We start from the raw sequence: 20,041 nt of genomic DNA, 5'->3' as shown, positions 1-20,041 counted from the left end.
ACGTTAAAAAAGAGAAAGGAGCCTGACCTGTGGTGGCGCAGTGGATAAAGCGTCGACCTGGAAATGCTGAGGTCACCGGTTTGAAACCCTGGGCTTGCCTGGTCAAGGCACATATGGGAGTTGATGCTTCCAGCTCCTCCCCCCATCTCTCTCTCCTCTCTCTGTCTCTCTCTCTCTCTCTCTCTCCTCTCTAAAATGAATAAATAAAAATAAAAAAGAAAAAAAAAAGAGAAAGGAATGTAAATTTGTGATTTCCACATTAGGCAGCTGCCCAGGTGCCCACCTTAGAAAGAACTCTGATTACAAGTGCCATTTTAACAATAGGGTCGCCAAACTCAACAAAAATTTAAGTATCATTTCTGCTGAACCAGTGGGAACTGGATAAATCCCCCCACTGGTGACATCCTTCTAAACTGGTAAAGGGAAACTCCTGGTCCCATTTTCACAAGATGAACCATAAACACTTGGAAAAGCAACTTGTGTAAAATCTCTCTCAGATAGTTGCTGAATATCCCCAGCTTTTGAACAAAATGATCTTTAGACAAAGATATTTCTCTAGAGCAGGGGTCCCCAAACTTTTTACACAGGGGGCCAGTTCACTGTCCCTCAGACCATTGGAGGGCCGGACTATAAAAAAACTACGAACAAATCCCTATGCACACTGCACATGTCTTATTTTAAAGTAAAAAAACAAAACTGGAACAAATACAATATTTAAAATAAAGAACAAGTAAATTTAAATCAACAAACTGACCAGTATTTCAATGGGAACTATGCTCCTCTCACTGACCACCAATGAAAGAGGTGCCCCTTTCGAAAGTGCGGCGAGGGCTGGATAAATGGCCTCAGGGGCCCGTGGGCCGTAGTTTGGGGACCCCTGTTCTAGAGGATTCACCATTTTCCATCAGCACAGAAACACTCTCCCTGGAAATCAGTGCTCTCCTGCCCACTGCCCGCTGCCCTTCCGCCTTCCAGCCTGTTGCCTGCCCTCCCGCCCTCCTGCCCTCCTGCCCGCCCTCCTGCCCACTGCCGCCTGCCTTGACAGTGTGAAGGGTTGCTCTGGTGTGGATTTGTTTCTTCTTTCTGCCATTTCCCTTCTCTTTCTCTGGCTTTCCACAGGCAATCCCGGCCTCTCCCTGCCGCCAGAGGTCTGTCCAGCGTGTGTCTAGGACTCCTGTCACCTCCATACTGCCGGCAGCTTTATTTGCATGCCCACACCACTTTCACTGCAGGTTCCCTTCAGGGACGTGCAACATGCACCTCTAACTCTGTCTCCTACTTGCTGATCTCTCATCCAACTGCCTCATATGCAAGTGACCTGACTTTGCTGGCACCTTATTCAACACTCTGCACAGCTTAGCTTTCCATCCAACTCTGTAGGCATCTCAACAGAATTGGGTCCCTGCCGTTTATTTTTCAGACTTCTCTGGAAACGACAATTACTTTTTACTTACCTACTGATTGGCTGGATGGCATTAAACTTAGGGTAAAAGGACCTGGTCAAAGCCCTTCCATCTCCATGGTGTGCTGTGGAGAAAATCACACCTGGAGTGTGGGCTTAGCTGTGTCCGTTAGATTCTCTCAGGCTGCAAGTTTGAGAAAACCCAGTTCATGAGCTGAATGCACACATGGTCTCATGGAGCAGAGTCCTCCCAATGCAAGCAAGGCAGCAGTAGCCGCCTGGGAACCTTGCGTCTCACCTCCATGTCTCTGTGGGAGGGATCTGGATGGGTCCTTTATTTACCCTTTATCTTGCAGCCTCCTGATTGGATAGACTTTGTCTCAGCTGTTGACCTTAAATGCAATCAACTGTGACCAGGTAGCATGGTCGATTTCACTCACAAACAGGTACAACTGACTGGAGCATCTTCTTGGGAAAGTGCTGCCTGATTCCTCTTCTTCAGAGGAAGCCTGCCTAGAGGAGGTTCTTGCAACACTGACCCTCATGCTCCTTGGGAAAAGATCCAGTCATCAAGTAAATTAGGAAGCAGCACAGATTCCATCTTCCTGTTAGAGACTCACCAGGCACAGCAGTGTATGCAAGGTGCCGAGATGTCCGCGATAAACAACGGTTTAACTTGGCTCGAAGCAGCATTGTCAAGTTAAAATGTATTTTATGGGACGTCTTATTGATACCTAGTGGGACATACTTTAACAAGTGCTGACTTGGACCTCATGAATTGTCTTGGGCCACCAGCTTTGTTGCTGTTTCCTAAACCAGCAGTTCCGACTCCTGTGCACTGGAACCACTGGGAGACATTTAGCTAAATAGAGTGAGCCGACTGTACCCCTAGAGAGTCTGATTTACTTGGTCTGGGGAGAGGTCTAGAGATCAGAATTTAAGTGCTGCCCAGACTCTAGAGCTCATACTAGATAAGATAAATATACTAGGTATCACTATCACTAGTTTACAGGTAAGAAAACTGCAGCTCCATGAGTTTAGGTAACAAGGGCACAATCATACAGCTTATGTGTGGTGAGGCTAAGAAACCAGGGCTCTCCGACTTCTACAGCTGATTCCTTTAGTTCACACTACGTCTCTCATAGAAACCTGCCCTCCTATGGTATGGAAATGCCTGTTACTAGTGGGCAGTCAACAAACCCTTTCAACAAAACATTCTAAAATTCTGCAACTCCAGGTTGTGAAGAATAAATGATACCACATACTTAGTTGGTGTGCACTAGGTCATATGTAAAGACTCAGTAGTAACCCTCCTTTGTTTATGCTGAGAAGCATGCCTTAATTAATGCTGCACAATTCTCGGCGGTCTAACCTTCAGGGAACTCCTCTGCTCACACTTCCGGTCTCCTCGGACTGAATGGTAACAGACACAGCACAGGCCATGGCCTGTGAAGCCGGTACAAGAAGGAAGTTTGCTCATTAAAATAACTGAGGAGCTGTTGTGCTATCGGTGACCCTCAAATAGAGCTCCCATACCAAGAAAATGTTTTTGCACACCATTACACAGATGCTGTCACTAAAAATCAGCTTCCTGAGGTCAGATGCTCCAGGAAGCCTCTTACATAGGTTTCTTACGTAGGCTTCATCTATTGGCTAAGAAATTGCACATTTCAAGGAGAAAAAAATTCCATGATAATTTCTCTACTTCCTTAAAATCAGGAATGAAAAAATCCATCCCACAAAGAAGCAAGGCTTATTGCTGGTGTTCAGTCCCTGGAATCTATCTGCAATGGGAATTAGTACACCAGGGTTCGGGCCACAGAGGCCACTTGGAAGGGCTCGACTGTCATCTTGTGGTCAAAATGTGCATTCCCGTCAAAGCCATACAACTTTTGATATGCCCTGATAACCTAAAACAGAAGAAAATTAGTAGTGTCTGGCAGTAGCTATTGGTTGGGAACAGACTATGTTAAACAACTGGTTTCTCTGGGGCAGTTATACCTGAGCTGATTTGTTTATACATGCTTAGTTTCAAAACCAAGTATTCATGCCCTGCACTGCGGGGGTGCAGTGAATGGGGCGTGGAATGCTGCGGTCCCTGGTTCGAACCCAGGCTTGTCCGGTCAGGGCACATAGAGAAACAACTAGAGTTGATAAATCTCGCTTCTCCCCCCCCCCCCGCTTCTCTCTGTCCCCTCTCTCTAAAAATCAACACATAAAATCTGGAAAGAAAGGAAGGGAGGAAGGGAGGAAGGGAGGGAGGGAAGGAGGGAGAAAAGAAGCATGTATTGGGCCCTGGCTTAGTGTTTCAGTTGGTTAGAGCAGTGTCCCAATATGCCAAGGTTGTAGGTTGGACCCCCATCAGGGTACACACAAGAATCAACCAATGAATGCATCAATGGGAACAGCAAGTCAGTGTTTCTCTCTCCTCCCCTTTCCTCTCTCTAAAATCAATAAATTAAAATTTTTTTGTAAAATCAAGTCATTTACTATGTTTCAAAGAAAACTATTTGTAATCACAAGAAGGGGCCTAACTCCAGGGCTATTTTCTCTATTTCCTCTTTCCCCAAATAACTTCTCTCTTCTTTACTTCCCATCCTTCCTACATCACTTGTCAACTTCCCTGTTTAACTTTAAATTCCTTTGTGAAGAAACTTCTCCAATCCATCTTTTACTTACTAGCTGTGTGGCTTTGAGAAAGTTCCTTAACCTCTCTGCTCTGTTTAAACATCCAGTATAAGAACGATTCTTCTTTTTTTGAGAGAGAGACAGAGAAACAGAGACAGACAGACAGGAAGGGAGAGGAGAAGCTTCATCTCATAGTTGCAGCACCTTAGTTGGTCATTGATTGCTTTCTCATATGTGCCTTGAGTAGGGGACTACAGCACAGCCAGTGACCCCTTGCTCAAGCCAGTGACCTCGGGCTCAAGCCAGTGACTTCGGGCTCAAGCTAGCAACCTTGGGCTTCAATCCAGCAACCTTTGGGCTCAAGCCAGCGACCATGGGGTCATGTCTATGATCCCATACTCAAGCTGGTGAGCCTGTGCTCTAGCCGGCAACCTTGGGGTTTCAAACCTGGGTCCTTGGTGTGCCAGGTCTACACTGTACCCACTGCACTACCACCTGGTCAGGCTGGATCCTGCATTTTTAAAGATTTGGGGCAACAATTTTATGAAAGAGAGAACATGTGTCCCACCTAGTTGGATCTAACCCAGTGGTTTTCAACATTTTTATACTTGGGAACTGGTGAAAATAGTGGGATATCCGCTGTTGCTTCTTGCAAGAACACTTGATAACCAAGGCTGCAGTTCTGTTTCCAAAAGAGGAAGCGCTGCATTGACATCCATTTGGTTTCTGTTTGGTTTTTATTAGTGATGGGGTTGAGAAAGTCTTCTTCCACAAGTAGATACTAGAAAATGTGATTAAAAATTTAATAGCTTTGTAATTAAGAGATGGGTATTCTTCTCCCAGTGATATCCCAAATTGTGACAATGACTGCATTTTATGTTTGGACACCAGAATGATATCAGTAGATAAATCTACCAGTTTTTCTTTTTCACAGTGGTTAAGAGAGCAGGAGTTGCTATCTTCCATGAATGGGCTATTAATCCGAAAGTAACCTTTACAGGGATCCTCAATTTCAGGATAATAATGGTCAAAGTTTTGAATTAATGCTCTTAAGTGTTGACTTATTATATTAAATATGAATTGCTAGTTGATGTCTGCAGCAATCAAAGTCTTGGAAAAGTGGAAACATTTCTACATCTTCTGTGTAGCGTCTATGTAGCATTGAATACTACAATACATAAGTTTGTCCAAATGCTTTTTGTCTATTGCACATGATTTGTAAATGCTCTGCATGGTGTACAATTTCCAAAGACATCTAAGACAACATCAATAGTATTTCCATCGATGACACAGGCTGATAAGTGGCAATCACCTGAGCATAAGCAAATTCGAGTCCAATTATTGGGTCTGTCCTCGTCATACCACATCAGGGTGGTTAACTCTTTTGGGGACAGGCAGGAAATTTCTGGTGGAAAAGCATGTCTGTGGACCAGCAGTTGAAAAACAGTGGTTTAACAGATAAAAGTGAGGTGGCTGCCAGGGGAAAGGGGCTGGGCGGGGGGGGGGGGGGGTAAAGAGGGACAAATATACGGTGATAGAAAATTATTTGACTTGGGGTGATGGGCACACAATACAATCAACAGTTCAAATGTTATAGAGATGTTTACCTGAAACCTATGTACTCTTATTGATCAATGTCACCCCATTAAATTTAATTTTCTAAATAGAATTTGAAAAAGAAAGAAAGAAAAATAGTGGTCTAACCCTCTACAATATGAAGTACATGACATCGTCTAAGAAACAAATACAACCTGACTCAAGTGAAGCTTTTTTTTAGATCTAACCTTCAGTTGGCAGGCAGAGATGCACATAGTGGAATGGACTGCCCCTGCCCTGCAGTGGATACTGCAGTGGGCCACCAGGACCCCCAGTGTCCCTGGTCACTGGCCCACAGCCGAGCTTCTCTGCAGGACTTGACCCCAGCTGAAGGGAGCAACCTGCCGAAGGTTACAGCCCTCAGTGGGGATGGGAATATTCAACATTCATTAATATGAAGATCTCCCACCTCACTGGGGGACCCTTCTGAAGAACCACCCCGCTCTACACCTCTCCTGCTGAGGCTTCACTGCTACTGCATGGAATGTCTATCGCTTCCTGGGCCCAAGCCTGGGCCCCTTCCTAACTCAGTGTTGATCATGATCATACCTCCCCCTCAATAAATGACCCACATACAAGTCTCCCTCACAGAGTGTTTGCCAGAGCACATGACCTAACACATCCCTCTGCAGTACATTCCCAGTGTAACAGTGAGTGCCCTGCTCAAGGGGACTCCTTTGTTAAGATCCCTTCAAGGATCCCCATCTTATCAGAAGCAAAGCCTTGCCATCAGCACCAGACTCATTACCTTTTGGACCTCCTCTCCTACTCCTCTGCCCCACAACCACTCCAGTGGCACTGGTTGCCTTGCCACTCCTCAAACATGCCAGGCATGCTCCTGCCTCAGGGCCTTTTCTTGTCCTCTTCTCTCACTGAATGCTCTCTGCCCAGTTATTGCATTGCTTCCTTCCTCACCAACTTCAAATCTTATCTCAAATACTGCCTTGGTGAGACTTCCCTGACCCACCAGTTAAGCCTATCAAACTACCTCACAACAGAGCTCTACATCCCTCATCCCTGCTTTAGTTCCTCCACGGCATGTATCAGCACCTCACACACAGCACATCTTACTTATTCATGTTGTTCGTTATCTGTCTCCTTCACCAGAATGCAAGCTCTGTGAGGGCAAGGACGTTCTCTCCTGTTCTTCTCACTACTGTATCCCCAGAACCTAGAACAGTGACTGGTACATAGTAATTGCTCAATCAACCTGTACTGAGTGAGCACGTGAGTGAACAGAAGACTGTGGTGTGGACACAGAAGACCTGAGATCTTTGGGGATCCTTAAATAGCATCTGCTTTTCTTCAAAAGAAAAATGGAACATCAGAGAAATTGCGCCATAAGGAGTGATACCGATAAATCTCTTCAAAAATTCAACAAGATCTTCAACCAGAGACAGAAAAATCTATCCTTGGAGCCTCCAGAAGTTCCACACTAAACCCAAAGGTATGATTGAGCGAAAAATTGACTAAATATATAATCAACCCCGAAGGAAATAAGGAGGAAGAAACACTCCGCCTTCCTCACTAACCTAAATAAGGGCTGCTTTCACTGGGAACTGATAGTATAGGAACTAAGGCGGGCATAGGGTGTGAATAGAACCAGACTGCGGCACAAAAGTCCAAACCAGGCTGCGGCACGGACATCCAAGCCGAGGAAAAACTGTGCTTGTAGCAACCCAGGCAATACAAGCTAACGCTCGCGCCAAATCCAAAGAAAGGCACTTGGGACAGCCATCCGCCCCGATCTCCTGGTCGGCACGCACAGATAGTGGGCGAGAGATTCCTCCAAGCGGCCCAGGAGTGGGCGCCCGTGTTCCAGGACAGAGGGGCAGAGTCAGAGGCCTTTCTGTGGGCCAAAACCGGAGTCTTGAGGTCGCCCCTGTGCCCCAAAAAGCAGCACACAGGGACTGAGCGGGAGAAAAATTCCCTACGCTTGAACTTTTCCGTGTGGACGGGGCGCCTCACTCAGAGTGAGAGGCGGCTGGCAGGATATCCTGGTCAGTGAGCACAGATAGTGGGTGAGAGATTCCCCCGGGAGTGGGCGCCCATGTTCCCGGACAGAGGGGCAGAGCCAGAGGTCTTTGTGTGGGCCGAAGCCCCACCTGATTATACTAACGGCTCTGACTGATTGAGCCTTACCCAGAGCCCTGCACTGAGTGGGAGTAGAGTGGGGATTTGCCAGCTCTTTGAGCCTCTTACTCTCCAGGCAGAGGCAGCAGTAACCCCATAGCTGGATCATCAGGCTGCTAATTCAGGAAGGAAAGACTAGGAGAGAAACTCCGGGAATACGGACTCTCTCATTGGCAGAGCCTGCAAATGCTAATGAGCCTCGACTGCCAACAAGACTGAAGCACAATATATGACATCGCCATAGAGACTTATCAACTGCAAACCTCTACCTAAGCGTGCCACAGGGGCAGAACCCGGGGTACAGAGTCACCGACCAGGAAGAGGGAGAGAAAAGAAAAAGCAAGAAGATAACCTCTCAAAATCAAGAATAATCCACAGACTTTATAACCTATCCCATTTTATTATATTTGTTCGGTTCTCTTCTTTTCTTCCTCTTCCAATTTGGTCATTTCTCTGCCGGTCTTCCTCTCTCCTCTCCTTGAACTACACTACCCATAAGTGTTACATCTCCCATTATCTTTTCTTTCTTCTTCCTCTCTCTATGAGGGTTGCACTCCAAAACCCTTAACTCTCTCTCTCTCCTTTTATTCTTTTTTCTTCTTTTTGTGTTTTCCTCTTTCTTTTTTTTTTCCTCCCTCTATATTAGTTTCTTCTTTTCTCCTTTACTTTTCCTCTCATTCAATCCTCAATCATGAACAAATTACTTTATCTGGGACTCAAATTTTTCTTTGTGGCACTTTGGGGCTTTTTTACTTCGCTTTTTTAACTCACTAGCAGTGCTTCCAACCCTGGCTCTCCATTTTATCTAGTTCTTGCTCCACTAAATACAAGAGTAATTTTTAAATTTTTCCCCCTTTTTCCTGTTTCCCTCTTATTCCTCTCATCATATCTCTTAGTCAACCATCACCTAAAGCAAATCATTTTATTCTTGACCCAAATTTTTTCCTTTTTTGCATTTTGTGGGTCCATACCTCCTTTTTTGACCCTTTATAACTTCTCCCCAACTCAGGCCCTCCATTATAGGTAGTTTTTGTTCTATTTAGCACAATATAATTCACAGTTCACCAGAAGATTTTCTGAAGAAGGAGGGGAGAGGAGAGGAGAGGAAAAGAAAAAGGGGGGGGGGGATAATAATTTTTTTATTATTTTTATTATTTTTAACTTTTTATTCTTTATTAATTCTCATTAATACTATCAACAAAACCTCCCTCAGCTGCCATTAAGGAAAAGGAAATTGAATATCAGGGTTACAAAAGACAGAAAGGTAGCAAAGATAGATGAGGGAAAATCTATGGAGAAAAAAATTAATATATTGGAAACCTTGGAGCTAAATGACAGAAAATTTAAAATAGAAATCCTAAAAATACTCAGAAACACAGAAAGGCAATTTAGGGAGCTCAGAAAACAACTCAATGAACACAAAGAATATATTACCAAGGAAATTGAAATTGTAAAAACAAATCAAACAGAGATGAAAAACTCAATTCATGAGCTGAAAAACGAGGTAACAAGCTTAGCTAAATAGAACAGGCCAGATAGAAGGTAGGATTAGTGAAACAAAAGACAAGCAACTTGAGGCACAACAGAGAGAAGAAGAAAGAGACTCAAAAATTTTAAAAAATGAGAAAGCCCTACAGGAATTGTCTGACTTCATCAAAAAGAATAACATAAGAATAATAGGTATATCAGAGGGAGAAGAGAGAGAAAATGGAGTCGAGAACATATTCAAACAAATAATAGATGAGAACTTCTCAAGCCTGTGGAAAGAACTAAAGCCTCAAATTCAAGCAGGAAACAGAACTCCGAGTTTTCTTAACCCCAACAAACCTACTCCAAGGCACATCATAATGAAATTGGCACAAACCAATGACACAGAAAAAATTTTCAAGGCAGCCAGGGAAAAGAAGAATACAACATATAAAGGAAGGCCCATTAAATTATCATCAGATTTCTCAGCAGAAACTCTACAAGCTAGAAGAGAGTGGACCCCAATATTTAAAGTCCTGAAAGAGAGGAACTTTCAACCACGAATACTATACCCATCTAAGCTATCCTTCAAATATGAAGGAGAAATAAAAACATTCATAAATACAGAAAGGATAAGGGAATTTATCATCAGAAAACCCCCACTCCAGGAATTACTAAAGGGGGTTTTCCAACCAGATACAAAGAACAAAACAAAACAAAACCACAAGTAAAAGCTCCACCAAGAACACAATAAAACCAAATTTAAACTGTGACAGCAACAACAAAAAAAAGGGAGAGGACAGAGATTAACAGCAGCAAAGGACGATGGAGTGCAAAAGTACTCACAAGATAGTGTACTACAATGAACAGGGTAGGAACCCTTTTTCATTACTTAATGGTAATCACCCTTGAAAAAACTACCATAGAAGCATATGACTTAAAAAAGATAGCAACAGAGGAAAAACATATGGAATACAATCAAACAAAAACAAAAGATAGAAAAACAAAAGAGAAGAATCAAACAAGACACAAAACTAACAGAAAGCAATGTATAAAATGGCAATAGGGAACTCACAAGTGTCAATAATTACACTAAATGTAAATGGATTAAACTCCCCAATAAAAAGGCACAGAGTAGCAGAATGGATTAAAAAAGAAAATCCAACTGTATGCTGCCTTCAAGAAACTCATCTAAGCAACAAAGATAAAAACAAATTCAAAGTGAAAGGCGGGAAAACAATACTCCAAGCAAATAACATCCAAAAAAAAAGCAGGCGTAGAAATACTCATATCTGATAATGCTGATTACAAGACAGCAAAAGTACTCAAAGACAAAAATGGTCATTTCATAATGAATAAGGGGATGCTGAAACAAGAAGACATAACAATTCTTAATATATACGCACAAAACCAAGGAGCACCAAAATATAAAAGACAGCTACTTATTGACCTTAAAACAAAAACTGACAAAAATACAATCATACTTGGAGAACTCAATACACCGCTTACAGCTCTAGATCGGTCATCCAAACAGAGAATAAATAAAGATATATTGGCCTTAAACAAAACACTAGAGCACCTGGATATGATAGACATCTATAGGACATTTCACCCCGAAGTGACAGAGTATACATTTTTCTCCAGTGTACATGGATCATTTTCAAGAATTGACCATATGTTGGGCCACAAAAACATCAGCAAATTCAGAAAAATTGAAGTTGTACCAAGCATATTTTCTGATCATAAAGCCTTGAAACTAGAATTCAACTGCAAAAAAGAGGAAAAAACCCCCACAAAAATGTGGAAACTAAACAACATACTTTTAAAAAATGAATGGGTCAAAGAAGAAGTAAGTGCAGAGATCAAAAGATATATACAAATGAAAATGACAATACGACATATCAGAATCTATGGGATGCAGCAAAAGCAGTAATAAGAGGGAAGTTCATATTACTTCAGGCATATATGAACAAACAAGAGAGAGCCCAAGTGAACCACTTAACTTCCCACCTTAAGGAACTAGAAAAAGAAGAACAAAGACAACCCAAAACCAGCCGAAGAAAGGAGATAATAAAAATCAGAGCAGAAATAAATGAATTAGAGAACAGAAAAACTATAGAAAAAATTAATAGAACAAGGAGCTGGTTCTTTGAAAAGATCAACAAAATTGACAAACCCTTGGCAAGACTTACCAAGGAAAAAAGAGAAAGAACTCATATAAACAAAATCCAAAATGAAAGAGGAGAAATCACCACGGACACTGTAGATATACAAAGAATTATTGTAGAATACTATGAAAAACTTTATGCCACTAAATTCAACAACCTAGAAGAAATGGATAAATTCCTAGAACAATACAACCTTCCTAGACTGAGTCAAGCAGAAGCAGAAAGCCTAAACAGACCTATCAGTAGAGAAGAAATAGAAAAAACCATTAAAAACCTCCCCAAAAATAAAAGTCCAGGCCCAGACGACTATACAAGCGAATTTTATCAAACATTCAAAGAAGACTTGGTTCCTATTCTACTCAAAGTCTTCCAAAAAATTGAAGAAGAAGCAATACTTCCAAACACATTTTATGAGGCCAACATAACCCTCATACCAAATCCAGGCAAGGATGGCACAAAAAAAGAAAACTACAGACCAATATCTCTAATGAATACAGATGCTAAAATACTAAACAAAATACTAGCAAATCGAATACAACAACATATTAAAAAAATAATACATCATGATCAAGTGGGATTCATCCCAGAATCTCAAGGATGGTTCAACATACGTAAAACGGTTAACGTAATACACCATATCAACAAAACAAAGAACAAAAACCACATGATCTTATCAATAGACGCAGAAAAGGCTTTCGATAAAATACAACACAATTTTATGTTTAAGACTCTCAACAAAATGGGTATAGAAGGAAAATATCTCAACATGATAAAGGCCATATATGATAAACCATCAGCTAACATCATATTAAATGGCACTAAACTGAAGGCTTTCCCCCTTAAATCAGGAACAAGACAGGGTTGTCCACTCTCTCCACTCTTATTTAATGTGGTACTAGAGGTTCTAGCCAGAGCAATCAGACAAGACAAAGAAATAAAAGGCATCCATATCGGAAAAGAAGAAGTAAAGGTATCACTTTTTGCAGATGATATGATACTATACATCGAAAACCCCAAAGAATCCACAAAAAGACTACTAGAAACAATAAGCCAATACAGTAAGGTCGCAGGATACAAAATTAACATATAGAAGTCAATAGCCTTTCTATATGCCAACAATGAAACAACTGAGAAGGAACTCAAAAGAATAATCCCCTTCACGATTGCAACAAAAAAAATAAAATACTTAGGAATAAACATAACAAAGAATGTAAAGGACTTATATAATGAAAACTATAAACCATTGTTAAGGGAAATCGAAAAAGATATAATGAGATGGAAGAATATACCTTGTTCTTGGCTAGGAAGAATAAATATAATCAAGATGGCTATATTACCCAAAGCAATATACAAATTTAATGCAATTCCCATCAAACTTCCAATGACGTTTTTTAAAGAAATAGAGCAAAAAATCATCAGATTTATATGGAACTATAAAAAACCCCGAATAGCCAAAGCAATCCTAAAGAAAAAGAATGAAGCTGGGAGCATTACAATACCTGACTTCAAACTATATTACAGGGCCACGACAATCAAAACAGCATGGTATTGGCAGAAAAATAGACAATCAGACCAATGGAACAGAATAGAAAGTCCAGAAATAAAACCACATATATATAGTCAAATAATTTTTGATAAAGGGGCCAACAACACACAATGGAGAAAAGAAAGCCTCTTCAATAAATGGTGCTGGGAAAACTGGAAAGCCACATGCAAAAGAATGAAACTGGACTCCAGTCTCTCCCCCTGTACAAAAATTAACTCAAAATGGATCAAAGATCTAAACATAAGACCTGAAACAATTAAGTACATAGAAGAAGACATAGGTACTCAACTCATGGACCTGGGTTTTAAAGAACATTTTATGAATTTGACTCCACAGGCAAGAGAAGTGAAGGCAAAAATTAATGAATGGGACTACATCAGACTAAGAAGTTTTTGCTCACCAAGAGAAACTGATAACAAAATAAACAGACAGCCAACTAAATGGGAAATGATATTTTCAAACAACAGCTCAGATAAGGGCCTAATATCCAAAATATACAAAGAACTCATAAAACTCAACAACAAACAAACAAACAATCCAATAAAAAAATGGGAAGAGGATATGAATAGACACTTCTCCTAGGAAGAAATACAAATGGCCAACAGATATATGAAAAGATGCTCATCTTCTTTAGCTATTAGAGAAATGCAAATCAAAACGGCAATGAGATACCACCTCACACCTGTTCGATTAGCTGTTATTAGCAAGACAGGTAATAGCAAATGTTGGAGAGGCTGTGGAGAAAAAGGAACCCTCATCCACTGTTGGTGGGAATGTAAAGTAGTACAACCATTATGGAAGAAAGTATGGTGGTTCCTCAAAAAACTGAAAATAGAACTACCTTATGACCCAGCAATCCCTCTACTGGGTATATATCCCAAAAACTCAGAAACATTGATACGTAAAGACACATGCAGCCCCATGTTTATTGCAGCATTGTTCACAGTGGCCAGGACATGGAAACAACCAAAAAGCCCATCAATAGATGACTGGATAAAGAAGATGTGGCACATATACACTATGGAATACTACTCAGCCATAAGAAATGTTGACATCAGAACATTTTCAGCAAAATGGTGGGATCTTGATAACATTATACGAAGCGAAATAAGTAAATCAGAAAAAACCAGGAACTGTATTATTCCATACGTAGGTGGGACATAATAGTGAAACTAAGAGACAGTGATAAGAGTGTGGTGGTTACGGGGGGGGGGGGGGAATGGGAGAGGGAAAGGGGGTGGGGAGGGGCACAAAGAAAACAAGATAGAAGGTGACAGAGGACAATCTGACTTTGGGTGGTGGGTATGCAACATAATTGAACGACAAGATAACCTGGACTTGTTATCTTTGAATATATGTATCCTGATTTATTGATGTCACCCCATTAAAAAAATAAAATTATTAAAAAAAAAAAAAGTAATGATGACATCGGATCATTTACAACAAAATGGTGGGATCTTGATAACATTATACGAAGTGAAATAAATCAGAAAAAAACAAGAACTGCATTATTCCATATGCAGGTGGGACATAAAAACGAGACTAAGAAACATTGATAAGAATGTGGTGGTTATGGAGGGGGGGGGGGCAGGTAAAGGAAAAGGGGGAGGGGGAGGGGCACAAAGAAAACTAGATAGAAGGTGACGGAGGACAATCTGACTTTGGGTGATGGGTATGCAACATAATTGATTGACAAGATAACCTGGACATGTTTTCTTTGAACATATGTACCCTGATTTATTGATGTCACCCTAGTAAAATTAATAAAAAAAAAAAAGAAAAAAAAAGAAAAATGGAAACAGTGGTTCTTATGTCATTTTTTTAAGGATTATGCAATACATTTGTGAAAGCATCATATAATAAACTGCTAAATAAATGTAAGGTGTAAATTTTATTTAAACTGAATTCCTCATCAAAGAGCTACTTAATTTTTATAATCTAGAGCTGCCACATTGCCAGAAAGTAAGCATATAACATTCAGACACAGAAAACTTGAAAGTGGCCTGGTATTCAAATAAAATATAGAAAAACTTATTCCAAAGCCATACCGCCAATGTAGAAACTATGAAATGCATTCTTAATAATAAGACAATAAAAAGAGCAGTCTTTACATGGTAAATTTTATAACATTGGAAGACTTATTTTGCTTTTGCTACCATAAAAGTCTGATAAAAGTTAATTTCATAAAGGGTCAAATGTACTTTGTTTATATAAAACATATTCTCTCCTTAAATGCAAAATACCACTCATGTATGAGTAGCCAGTAAATAGAATCACATTTCCACATACTTCTTGAAATGAGGTAAGAAGATAATTTTTTCAGATGTTTATCTCTCTAAAAGTGCAACACCACCTCTACGTTCCTTTCACGGGAGTGCTTTTCCTGGGGGACCCAGCATTCTGCGCAAAGAACAGCAATACCACCCGTTTAAGAACTCATGTGCTGTAATTATTTCTACACAATTTCAAGATCCAAATCAAAGCTATTTCTATATCAATGTGCTATTTTATTTTTAGCTATTTTAATAAATGTTCCTAAACTCTAGAAGACTGTTCATAATCCCTTAACACAGCACACTTATTATATAAAGGTTCAGATAATAAATATTTTAGGTTTCTCGGGTCACTGCTGTTACATTTTTTTAATAACTCAAATGTATAGAAACAAATTCTTAGCTCTGCTGCAATCTAAATTTTAAAGTAGACTTTAAAAAATAGAAGTCACTAGTCTCTATATTAGACTAATCAATTGTTAATAAAATGTAAACATCACGTTTTGCAGTAAAATAAACCTATGGTTTTTTACTGCAAAACAGAAAGTTGATAAGCAGTAAGAAATAAATCCCATTCCAAAAGAGGGATGCATTTCAGATATGCTTTTCAAATGGCACTTTCTTATGGTCTCTTTCTCATTTTGAATTGGAAGACGCACAGGTGTCTTTTTATAGGGAAATGCACTCTTCATGCAGCTCACCGGAAGTCTACAGACTGGAGTCCCTCCATGCTGACAGGCGCACGCACACATGCTGCAGCTGAGCATGCACGCTGGGGAGCATGGCTGACACAGAAATGCTCTCTGCCGCTAAGCAGCCCATGCAAACCAGTTAGAAGGTGCACACAACAGTCCTAAAGAATGGTCTAATGTGTTCTTATCATATGTAACACATTTTGAGAAAACATGATTTGCATGTTAAATGTGTGAATATAAATGAATACAGCAGCATGGTTCATTCAGGCTCTTGATGGCTACAACCCGCAGTCGACTGAGGAGAGAGAGCAGAAAATACAGTGGGAGTTAGTCTGGACTCCGACAGAGCAAAACTGACCTGTTTGTAACACTGCTTAATTTAGAACTTGGTGCCAAAGCTTGATACTGAGAATTACAACCAGGGGTGGGCATGTTTTCCTTTCCTACCACAAACAGTGTAATGAATAAATTATGGCAAATAAAAGCCATTGTGAATTTACTGAAACATATAAACTAGTTGAAAGCTTCTAGAATTAACAATCTCATGGTATTGTATAAAAACACTTACCAACTCTAAAGCTTAAGAAGTTGAGTATTTTGGTATCCCTAAGAAGAAAGCTCAATTACTCAGCAATCCCATGCCCAATTTTGAACTACAAAAAGTCAAGTTTTCAGTGCAAAAAGTATCCTGATAAATAGCAATAACACAAAAATCACTTGAAACAGTATAAAACCCATAAGTATCACCCTGAAGGCATGTTTCGGTATAAAACAGATAATCTGGGACTAAGAAACACCAGTTGTTCTGCTGGCTGAACTGGCAGTAGGTACTGGAAGGTTCAAACACCCTCTTTCTGCAAACAGACTCAGCACGTTCAGAACTCATCATGTTTTCTCTTAAATGGCCACTTTGGGTGTTGTGACACATGATCTGCAGCCTGAAGGACAAGGTACATAAACTCTTCTACATCAAAAGAGTAGTTGGTAAACTTCGGATGCTCCCCCAGAGTTGGGTGGTGGCCCTGCAGAAAGAAACAAAATACACACCTGTAAGTAACTGAGGACAAAAAATTATTTTACTCTGGACAAGCAATTATCCTGATTCACGCTCTACCTCGGTGGTCAGCAAATTTTCTTAAATTTTTATTTATTGGTTTTCATAGAGAGAGGAAGGGAGAGAGACAGAGACAAAGAAACATCGATTTGTTGCTCCATTCATTTGTGCCTCACTGGTTGATTCTTGTGTGTCCTGACCAAGTAAGTATTGAACCCGCAACCCTGGCATGTTGGGACGATGCTCTAACCAACTGAGCTACACAGCCAGGGCCTGGAGGTCAGCAAGCTTTTTTCAGGAAAGTCCAAGGATACGTATTTTCAGCTCCGTGGACCACACAGTCTCTGTCACAATTACCCAGTTCTGCCACTGAAGGGCAAAGCAGCCACAGATAACACACAAACAGGGAGCACAACTGTGTCCCAGTAAAACTTGATTTATGAAAACTAAATACAAAAACAAACAAAAAATAATAATAAGTAAATAAATAAAAAGAAAAGAGAATTAAAAATAAAAACAGGTGGTGGGACAGATTGGGCTTGCTGGTCTACAGTTTGTTTATCCCTCCTATACATAATTTAATAGACCTTTCTAGGCCCAAATTTCATGAAGTCTTATTAACATTACAGATAGAGTGGATCATTTCCTTCTTCCTCCCACTTGCAGATAGAACAACTCGCTATTCCAGAGAACAATTCATCTTTGAAGGCCAATAAGTATTTTCATATTAACATCTAGACAGTTTAATTAAAGAGCAAGGCGAGGGGAGTGCCGCCCTGAAGCTTCACCTTGTCTTGAGGGAAGACTTTGTTCTGTCTTCGCCAAGTGATGTAGAACAGGCCTCGGAGCCTGGCCAGGTCCAGGTAGCAGCGCTCATCTCCACAGTTGTACCTGAAGGTCCAAGGGCATCCACACGTGAGACTTTTGTCTGCAGTTTCCCCAATCCACAGCGCTCTGGGGGAAACTGCACTTTCCAAGTGGGTTCTTGCAAAAGGTGTGTGAACAGTAGACAAGGTTAGGGGAGAGCACAGGGTGGGCAGAGTAGGTCTACAGTTGTGTGTACATGAAAGAGTTTATTCTTGTGTCTATATTAATTGTTGTATTATTTCCATACAAACAACTATAAACCTACTTTGCCCACTCTTGTGTTTTTAAAATATTCTCACACCTAGATTACCTTAACTTGCAAAAACAGAATGGAATGGAGACTGACCTTAATCAACAGGGTGACTGAGAATCTGGTATTTTCTCATAATACCTGTCTTTGCACATATGGAAGTAGATCTGGGGTCGGTAACAACTCCAAGGTCAGATCTAGTGAAGCAAAACTGAACCCAGGCCTGATCAGGCAGTGGCACAATGGAGAGGATCAGATTGGGACAGAGAGGACCCAGGTTCGAAATACTGAGGTTTGCGCGAGCTCTCCCGCTTGAGTGCAGAATCATAGACATGTCCCCATGGTCGCTGGCTTGAAGCCCAAGGTCACTGGCTTGAGCCCAAGGTTGCTGGCTTGAACAAGGGGTCACTCACTCTGCTCTAGCCCCCCGGTCAAGGCACGTATGAGAAAGCAATCTCAACATCTAAGGTGCTGCAATGAAGAATTGATACTTCTCATCTCTCCCTTCCTGTCTGTCTGTCCCTATCTGTCCCTCTCTCTGTCTCTATCACAAAAATAAAAATAAAAAACTGAACCCAGGCCTCCTGAACCCCAGGCCTAAGATTTCTCAATTACACTTCTTTACTTCCCCCTTCCTTCCATCTTTCCCTCCCTCCCTCGCTATCTTTAACAGAAATGAAGACTTGAGACAGAATCTACAATTATGGCTATTTGTCTAACATGTATGTTCTTAAATGTTTTTTGTTTTTACATAATGCAAAAGTTCATGACGATGTTTTTCTAAACAATCTTCTGTTTAAATAGTCAAGTCATTGTTAAAGTGGAACCATAAAATCAAGATGTTTGGCTGCAAAGGGGGAGCCTGGTAACGTGGTGTGTCGGAGCTAAAGGCACACAGGCGCGGTGCGGATTATGGGGGGAGAGGTCGTGTCTCCATGGCCTGTTGAGTGGGAGGAGCCCCAGGGCTGTCACCGTCCCCCTGGTGCTCAGGTTCCACGTGTGAATCAGTGAGCACGGGGCGGAGTGGTTGGCCAGCATCTAGAAGCTCTGCTCTTCTGAGACACACAGTCTCTCCTACTCTCACTTTTTAAAAACTGTGGTAGAAAACACGTTACATAAAATTTTTCATCTTAACCAGTATTAGTGTCCAGTTCAGGAGTGGCAAGTATGCTGTGCAGTCAATCTCTGGAACTTCTCATCTTGGAAACCTACACTGTGTACTCATTAACACTAACTCCTCCTACGAATGTGGCCACTCTAGGGACCTCATATAAGTGAAATCACACAGTATTTGTCTTTTTGTGTCTGGCTTATTTCAATTCACATAATGTCCTCACGGTCCATCCGTGGGTAGCAGGTGACAGACAGGATTTTCTTCCTTGTCAAGGCTGAATAATATTCCACTGTGTGTACCAACCACGTGTTGTTTATCTGTTCACCCCTGATGGACATTTGGGATGTTTCCACATTCTGGCTGTTGCAATGGCTGCTGTGAACATGGGTGAGCAGCACACAGCTTCTCTTTGAACACAGGGGTCACGCTGAGTGCATGCGGGAGTCGCTCAGTGCGAGAGGTGCACAGGCAAGAGCCCGAGTGAGAACCCAGTCTCCTGTCTCCCGCCGAGACACTGGAGGGGGCGGGGGTGGGCTCGCTATGTGAACTGAGAGGCTGAACACTTCACACGTTTACCTTTAGTTCTTTTTTCTTTCAGATGCCTATATGATGTGACTTCCCTGGAATGACTAAATATTAAGCCTTCTGTTACTCTAGTGATGAAGTCTCAGCATGCATCGAGCATTACATGCTGCCTCAATGTAAAACTGCCCCCCAGATACTTACAGTTCAAATACAGCGGCCCAGTCTGGAAGGAAAAGTAAATGGGTAAGACCAGCTCCGTGCATGCCAATAAATATGTCCGTGTTGTGGGTGATCCTCAGCTGATCTAAAAACCCAAGCTCCCT

At 41.2% G+C, this 20,041-nt stretch overlaps 1 protein-coding gene across 4 annotated transcripts in view; it reads right to left on the bottom strand.

Moving 5' to 3' along the window:
* Window positions 1-14,818: 14,818 nt before the first annotated feature.
* Window positions 14,819-20,041, bottom strand: part of EOGT (EGF domain specific O-linked N-acetylglucosamine transferase) — a 48,409-nt gene continuing 43,186 nt past the window's right edge. For all 4 annotated transcript variants that reach the window (XM_066351100.1, XM_066351099.1, XM_066351098.1 and 1 more), the window contains 3 exons: window positions 19,920-20,039; window positions 17,751-17,853; window positions 14,819-16,930 (listed from right to left, as the gene is read on the bottom strand). In XM_066351100.1, coding sequence (XP_066207197.1) covers window positions 16,784-16,930; window positions 17,751-17,853; window positions 19,920-20,039 — 370 coding nt within the window. In that variant the 3' untranslated portion in view covers window positions 14,819-16,783. The remainder of the gene's footprint in view (window positions 16,931-17,750; window positions 17,854-19,919; window positions 20,040-20,041) is intronic.

This window comes from Saccopteryx leptura, chromosome 10 (assembly GCF_036850995.1).
Source record: "Saccopteryx leptura isolate mSacLep1 chromosome 10, mSacLep1_pri_phased_curated, whole genome shotgun sequence".
In the NCBI taxonomy this organism is placed as follows: domain Eukaryota; kingdom Metazoa; phylum Chordata; class Mammalia; order Chiroptera; family Emballonuridae; genus Saccopteryx; species Saccopteryx leptura.
Note: the sequence above shows the minus strand (reverse complement) of the source record. Positions and strands in the feature narration are given on the sequence as shown.